Genomic DNA, 7,862 nt, shown 5'->3' on the forward strand with positions numbered 1-7,862 from the left:
TGTATTAATACATCACGATTAAAACAATTATTTGCAAAAAAAAATAAAAATCATACATCAAACCCAATCTTTTTCTTCTTTCCGGTGATTCGCATCTTTAGAGCAATGGTTGAAGAATTTTTTGGCTCCGCATCTAGCTTTTTCGCCTCGAAACTAAAAAAATAAAGATGATTTTTTTCCGAAAATCGTACAACTAGTATAACTTATAAACGTATCAATTCCAAATCAAATATTATTAAAAATATATTATTCATATATTTGACACATGCAAGCAGAAGAGATTAGACCAATATGTCTTATCGGTTCTACATCATTCTCTTTTCTAGCATTTTCACATGCTAGAAACAATCAATAAAGGAAATTATACATCTCATAATTAAGTGATGCCATTTTCTTGATGGAGGTATATTACTATTGATAACATTAAAATATTCTCCAAATATGTGTAATGTCTATAGAAAATCATAGTTGATAAATTATTTTAATAAAACTAAAATTATAGTTGAAAGAAAGCAAAATAATAATCTTCTATAGAAATTTTAATAATTAAATAAGTTTTACGATTTTTAAAATAAATAATAAAATAAATTGATAAATTATTTTAGTAAAAAACATGAAAATTAATTTAATTGAAGTTGAGAATAAGTTAAACATTTTAAATACATTTATATTATATGTTCATTTGTTTATTACGGGCGGGTCTACATGCATAAGCACCACTTGCACTTGCCCAAAGACGGGCCTGAACCTACTATAACTTTTTCTGGCTTTGCTAGGGTTGGGCAAAAATTCCGAGAACCCGAAGAACCGAACCAAATACGATCCAAAAAGTAGTACCGTACCCAAACCGAAATTAGTTAAATATCCGAACGGGTTCAAAATTTTGGTATCTAAAGAACCAAAACCGAACCCGATCCAAACCGAAATATTATAGATACCCGAATATATCCAAATTAGAATTATGTACCTGAATATGTTAGCTATTTGTAGATATAATATCCAAAAAAATATCTAAAATGTATAAGATATTTTGAAATTGTCTAAAATATTTAAAAATATATACAAATAGTCAAAAATAAATATCTAAAATAGCTAACTCAAAACACCAAAATACTTAAAATGTCTATTGATTGATTCTCCATCCAAATTTTCAAGCTAAACTAATTTTTAGGTTAAGTATAGGTTTTTTAGCATACATTATTCAAAATTTTATGTTATATATTATTTTTATTTCTAGATTTTGAGAAATTTAAATTATATATGGATTGAAAATTTATTAAAATAATTTAAACGGAGCCAGAATCTTTAAACCCGAAAACACAAAATCCAAATAGATACGAACTGAATCCGAATGGGTACCCGAACGTCCACCCCTAAGCTTTGCAGCCGCTTTCTTTTGCTACGAGAACATAAAGAATGAAGATGCATTTTTTTCCTAAATAGTACACTAGTATAACTAGTAAAACAAAGTCATTATCCAAATTAAATATTATCGAAAAAAAATTATTAACATATTTTGACACATATAAGCAGGAGGATTATACCAATATTTTTATTGGTTCTGCATTATCATCTTCTATAGCACTGACAACAAAAACCAAATATCATCATATTAATTGCAAAGTTGTACTAGTTATATGCATTGTATTTGTACCAGTTATATTAGTTATACTCAATCTATTTGTACTAGTTATACTTGTTTTAGTTATACTAGTAATACTCTGTGTTTTTTTTTATTTTGAATCTAGTGCGTAAAAGATGAAATTTGATTCTGGGTAAGTTATAATTGATTGAATATGATTATGAGTTGATCGATTTGGTATAAGAAAGAGAAAATTAGCGGATAATTGAAAAAATTTTTTGATTTGATTTTAAAAAATAAAAACTATCGATGGAGAAGAAAGGGGGAAGAAGAAGAAGAAGATTTAGGTTAGTTGGGTCGGGTTTCGGATCGGATAATAATGGCATGGGTAAGTAAATATGTTTAAGTCTTTAGGTTTTTTCGTTATTTTACTTAAATTTCTATTTAAATTTAAATACAAAATGAAAAGAAAAAAGCATGGGTCTAAATGAGATTTTTTGGACCCCAAATGGTCCATACTAGCATTTGATCCTCTGTGATGTAAAGAGAGGCTGAGTTCATTTAGAAAAGGGGTTGAGCTCGTCTTATTACTCTTCTCCTCCCTTTTTAAAAAAAAGAAAAAAAAGAAAGCAAATCTGGTTTTGTTTGCCGTGAGGAGGTCTTTGATGTGGGAGAAGAGAGGCTGAGTTTGTTTTGAAAAAGGGTTGAGCTCGCGTTCTGAGGTGTGGGAGGAGAGACTGAACTCGTTTTGGAAAGGGGTTGAGCTCGTCACCCGTAGAAGGTATAAGAAGAGTTCGTCCATGGTGGCGCCGAGCTTGCCGCCTGATGTTCCGTGTTGTTAATGGCGGCTCCGAGCTCGTCGAAGGTGGTTTCGAGCTCGTCTCCTGTTGCTCTGAACCCGTTGATGGCGGCTCCAAGCTTGCCTCTTGATGTCCCGAGCTCGTCGATGGCGAATCTGAGCTCGCCTCTCGACGTCCCGAGCTTGCCAACGGCGGATCTGAGCTCGCCTCTCGACGTCCCGAGCTTGCCAACGGCGGGTCTGAGCTTGCCAACGGTGGTTCTGAGCTCGCCTACTGACGTCCCGAGCTTGCCAACGGCGGGTCTGAGCTCGCCTCTCGACGTCCCGAGCTTGCCAACGGCGGGTCCGAGCTTGCCGACGGTGGCTCTAAGCTCGCCTCCTGACATCCCGAGCTTGCCAACGGCGGGTCTGAGCTCGCCTCCTGACGTCCCAAGCTTGTTCATGGTGACTCCAAACTCATCTCCTGTTGTTACTTCAGGTTTGTTGTTGGTGAAAGAGTGTGGTCGAGATGCAGAGGGCACGAGCTTGCCATTGGTGGGGTCGAGCTCGGCTTTTGTTTCAAGTTCATCAGTTCCTAGTTCGTTCCTAGGTTCGAGCTTGTCGTTTGCTGTTCCGAGCTTGCCGTTATCGATGGAGCTGTGTCACGGTGAGGTGGGGTTGAGCTCGTCGTCTTTTGGTTCGAGCTCGTCTTTCGTTCCGAATTTATCTTCTGTTGTGCTAAATATGTTGTCGGTGATGGAAACGTTGGAGCTGAGTTCGCTGATTGGTATGCCGTCAGATGGGAAGGTTGCTCGTGAGCAGCTGTCTTTGTTAGTTCATAAGATGGAGCTTGCCGATGGCCGCAAGTCGTGGTCGGAGATTGCCGATTCTGTCATTGCTGTTGAGTTAGGTACTCTTACTAGAAGTGAAGCAGAAGACAGGGTAAGCGCGAGTTTGATCGAGGAAGGGACTGGGTTTCTTTTTGATGAACATGGGACTAATTTAGCGGTGGAGCCTGGCGTTGAGGGGTCGAGGTTGTCTTTGACAACGCCTCTTATTGTCCCTAGTTCGTCTTCTTTGGTGAAGAAGACTATGTTAGAAACTGTCCGGAAGTATGAGCAGATGCGGCTGGCGAACTCTTCTCAAACTAAAGAGTCGTCGTCGGAAACTACAAGTTCCTCTGATGATAGTTCGTACTCGAGTTCTCATAGTGAGAAGTCTGTGGATAGTGCTGATGTTGCTGGTGAATATGATAATATTTCTGAAGATGATAAACGAGATGATGACATCGAAAACGTTGATGTTGAGGATGATGGTGCTCTGGAGAGCGCCTATGATGAGTGGAATGGGACCTGTGACGTTAATTTTGGCGAGGAAAGTGATCAAGACGAGTATGCTAGTGACGGTGATCATGCTGCTGTTGGAGATGACGAGATGGGTGACCGAGATGGTGTAGATGGACGTAGTGATTTTAGTGGTGAGTGTGATGACTTTAGTGATGAGCAGGATAGTTTTAGTGGTGAGCAAAGCGGTGTTAGTGGTAGTCTAGGAGCCATTGTTGTAGATGATGGGAGCGATGATACCGATGGAGGCAGTGATCGTCGAGCCGATGTTACCGATATTTTAAGAAAAATAAAACAAGAAAGCGTGGCTGCCTCCCTTGCTGGATCGCTTGATGCCCTTGGTAATCCTTGTGGCTATGGGAAGAAGAAAAAGAGGGTCAGGAAGGCGAGGGAAAGGCCTAGGAGTTTCGTAGGTCCTCTTGTTAATCATCGGGATCCATTGGAGTCGTTTCCTTCTATTTGTTGATGAGGATACGATTAAGTGGATCTCAGCCAACTGTTGCCGTAATGGTGTCATAGAAGCGCGTATTCCTGGCGAGGATGATCGCCCGTGGACGGTTCCGGAAGGGTGGCTTTGTGTTTATGACTTCTGGTTCACCGAGTATCATTTGTGGTTTCCCCTCCCGAGGTTGCTGCTGGCGTATTGTGATGAACATCTTATTGCACTCGCTCAGCTTACTCCTGCTGCTATCCGAAATATAGTTGCAGCTTTGTTCACAGCCGCGGATATTGGTGTTCACATGAGCCTATGCTTGTTTGAACGTATTGCGCATATTACTCGGTGTGATAAAACGGACGGGGCTTTTTATGTGTCTATGAAGGCTGGCTGTGGTGTTGTTGGGGTGAGGAATGAAAAACGTTATGTTGGATTAAGATGTTTTTTTATGTTCGAATTGCGCCTTCGTCGGTCCCTGATGTTTCTGATATGAGTGTCCCTTTTAGGAGTAGTTGGAATCCTTACAATGGTAGTTTAACTCTTATTGGTGTGTTCTTGTTTGACATTCTTATTGATTGTTGTCTTGTTTTGCAGGTCGTCATTTAGTTGGTGTTCCTCTTGCTGCTGGGGATAGTTAGCGCGTGGAATACTTCAAGGAGACGAAGGCTCGGGATTGGACTGTGGTGAGGCGATCGGAGGTTTGGCGGCGCATCCCGTTTATTGACTTAGGTTGAAAATATGCGTTTTTTTTTGGTGAGTTAAATGCTTGTTGGTTTAGATAAGTTACTGGTTTTGTATGGTTTTGTTGGCTCTCTTTTTTTTGTAGCTTGTTGGAGAAAAATAGATTTGAGCGAGATTCTGAGTTTGGTTGATTGTTTTGCTGGAGGTATTGATGATGCTTCTGTTGTTGAGTCTGGTCAGTGTGCCGCTGGTGTGGAACCTTCGGCATCTGCTCGTAGTATTGTTATGGGTCTTATGAGTTCGACAGTTCCTGTACCGTCCGCTGATGTTTCTGAAAAGGAAGTTGTTGTTACGGGCAGTGGAAGTGTTGTGGCGAAAAGGGCTGCCGCTGGTCGTTCACCAAAAGACGTGCCGCCTTCGAAATCTCGCAAAATTGTGAGCTCTGATGTTGAGCTGCCTTTGGTGGTTGAGTCTCCTGCTGCGGAGAAGGCATCTTTTGAGTCATTTGAACATTCGTTCAATGGTTTGGCTTCGGGATGTGGTGATCTTTTCAAGTTGTTTTAATCACATGGTGGCGTTGATGGTTTGCCTTTTGATCAAGTTAGGCGCGGTGAGTGGTATCAGGAGTTCGCTCGTCACTTGGCCATTGTAAGATAATTATTATTTTTCTTCAAAGTTTGTTTGTTTTCTCTTTTTAAAAAATAAAATAAATGAGATTGTGGTTTTGAACTAAAGGAATCTTTTTGTGTTGTTCTGTGCAGGCTACAAAGTTTGCGAATAAATTGGTGGTTAATCAAGATGAAGAGCTTGAAGAGGTGAAGGTCGAGCTCGAAAAAACAAAGGCTGAGCTTGCTTCTATTAAGGATAAGGCTGACGGTTCCGAGGAAATAGCGGCTCTGCGCGGCAAGTATGAGGCTGAGAAGAAAGTGTCCTCAGATGCGTTGGAAGAAGTTGAAAAACTCACTGCAAAGATAGCTTTGGAAGGTGGGCAGGTGAAGAAAAGTCAAGCGGCCGACTTGGAGCGTTTTAAGAAGGAAAAGGAAGTGGCGGGTAGGAGGTATCACAGGGCAGTAATGAGACATGATGATGTGCTTGCTACTTTCAATTCTCGTATGGAAAAGGAGCGGAGGTATGTGGAAAATCAGAAGGTTGTTCGCATAGCTATGTATGGAGTGAATCAGATCATGGGAGTGCTCGATGCTGCCAAGACTTGGAAGAAAGAGGCAACAAGTATTCCTGATGGAAAGGTTAAGCATCTTGAGAATGAATTGGTCCGGAGGAAGGAGAAGGCGAACTTGGTTGTTCGTGTTGAGTTTGAACCCAAGGAACTGGCTGATATCCCAACTGCGGGTCCGAGCTTGCTGACGGCGGGTCTGAGCTCGCCTCCTGTCGCTCCGAATTCGTTCGTTGTGGCTCCAAGCTCATCTCCTGATGTTACTTCGGGTTCACTGTTGGAGAAAGAGTATGGTCGAGATGCGGAGGGCACGAGCTTGCCATTGGTGGGGTCGAGCTCGGCTTTTGTTTCAAGTTCAGTTCCTAGCTCGTTCCTAGGTTCGAGCTTGCCGTTTGCTGTTCCGAGCTTGTCGTTATCGATGGAGCTGTGTCACAGTGAGGTGGGGTTGAGCTTGTGGTCTTTTGGTTTGAGCTCGTCTTTCGTTCCGAATTTATCTTCTGTTGTGCAGAACATGCCGTCTGTGATGGAAACGTCGGAGCTGAGTTCGCTGATTGGTATGCCGTCGGATGGGAAGGTTGCTTGTGAGCAGCTGTCTTTATTAGTTCATAAGATGGAGCTTGCCGATGGCCGCAAGTCGTGGTCGGAGATTGCCGAATCTGTTATTGTTGTTGAGTTAGGTACTCTTACTGGAAGTGAAGCAGAAGATAGGGTAAGCATGAGTTTGATCGAGGAAGGGACTGGGTTTCTTTTTAATGAGCATGGGACTAATTTAGCAGTGGAGCCTGGCGTTGAGGGGTCGAGGTTGTCTTTAGCAACGCCTCTTATTGTCCCTAGTTCGTCATCTTTGATGAAGAAGACTATGTTAGAAACTGTCAGGGAGCATGAGCAGATGCGGCTGGCGAACCTTTCTCAAACTAAAGAGTCGTCGTCGGAAACTACAAGTTCCTCTGATGATAGTTCGTGTTCGAGTTCTCATAGTGAGAAATCTGTGGATAGTGCTGATGTCGCTGGTGAATATGATGACATTTCTGAAGATGTTAAACGAGATGATGACGTTGAAAGCGTTGGTGGTGAGGATGATGGTGCTCTGGGGAGCGTCGATGATGAGTGGAATGGGAACGTTAATGTTGGCGAGGAAAGTGATCAAGACGAGTATGCTAGTGATGGTGATCATGCTGCTGCTGGAGATGATGAGATGGGTGACCGAGATGGTGTCAAATGAACGTAGTGATTTCAGTGGTGAGTGTGATGACTTTAGTGATGAGCAGGATAGTTTTAGTGGTGAGCAAAGCGGTGTTAGTGGTAGACTAGGAGTCATTGTTGTAGATGATGGGAGGGATGATACCGATGGAGGCAGTGATCGTCGAGCCGATGTTACCGATAATTTGAAAAAAAATAAAACAAGAAAGCGTGGCTGCCTCTCTTGCTAGATCGCTTGATGCCTTTGGTAATCTTTGTGGTTATGGGAAGAAGATGAAAAAGAGGGTCCGGAAGGCGCGGGAAAGGCCTAGGAGTTTCGTAGGTCCTCTTGTTAATCATCCGGATGCATCGGAGTCATTTCCTTCTATTGTTGATGAGGATACGATTAAGTGGTTCTCAGCCAACTGTTGCCGTAATGGTGTCATAGACGCGCGTATTCCTGGCGAGGATGAACGTCCGTGGATGGTTCCGGATGGGTGGCTTTGTGTTTACGACTTCTGGTTCACCGAGTACCATTTGTGGTTCCCCCTCCCGAGGTTGCTGCTGGCGTACTGTGATGAACATCTTTTTGCACTCACTCAGCTTGCTCCTGCTGCTATTCGAAACATAGTTGCAGCTTTGTTCACAGCTGCGGATATTGGTGTTCACATGAGCCTATGCTTGTTTGA

At 42.2% G+C, this 7,862-nt stretch overlaps 1 protein-coding gene across 1 annotated transcript; it reads left to right on the top strand.

Annotated features, from left to right (window-relative positions):
- Nucleotides 1-4,710: 4,710 nt before the first annotated feature.
- On the top strand, nucleotides 4,711-7,240 carry LOC106388398. The gene is made up of 3 exons (XM_048752785.1): nucleotides 4,711-4,868; nucleotides 4,966-5,468; nucleotides 5,582-7,240. The coding sequence occupies exon 3, from the start codon at nucleotides 5,894-5,896 to the stop codon at nucleotides 7,214-7,216; it is 1,323 nt and encodes a 440-aa protein (XP_048608742.1). The 5' UTR covers nucleotides 4,711-4,868; nucleotides 4,966-5,468; nucleotides 5,582-5,893; the 3' UTR covers nucleotides 7,217-7,240.
- Nucleotides 7,241-7,862: the final 622 nt, after the last annotated feature.

The sequence above is a fragment of the Brassica napus genome, chromosome C3 (assembly GCF_020379485.1).
Source record: "Brassica napus cultivar Da-Ae chromosome C3, Da-Ae, whole genome shotgun sequence".
Lineage (NCBI taxonomy): Eukaryota > Viridiplantae > Streptophyta > Magnoliopsida > Brassicales > Brassicaceae > Brassica > Brassica napus.

Coding starts and splice junctions, on each gene's coding strand:
- LOC106388398 (XM_048752785.1), top strand. CDS start 5,894: ATGAGACATGATGATGTGCTTGCTACTTTCAATTCTCGTATGGAAAAG.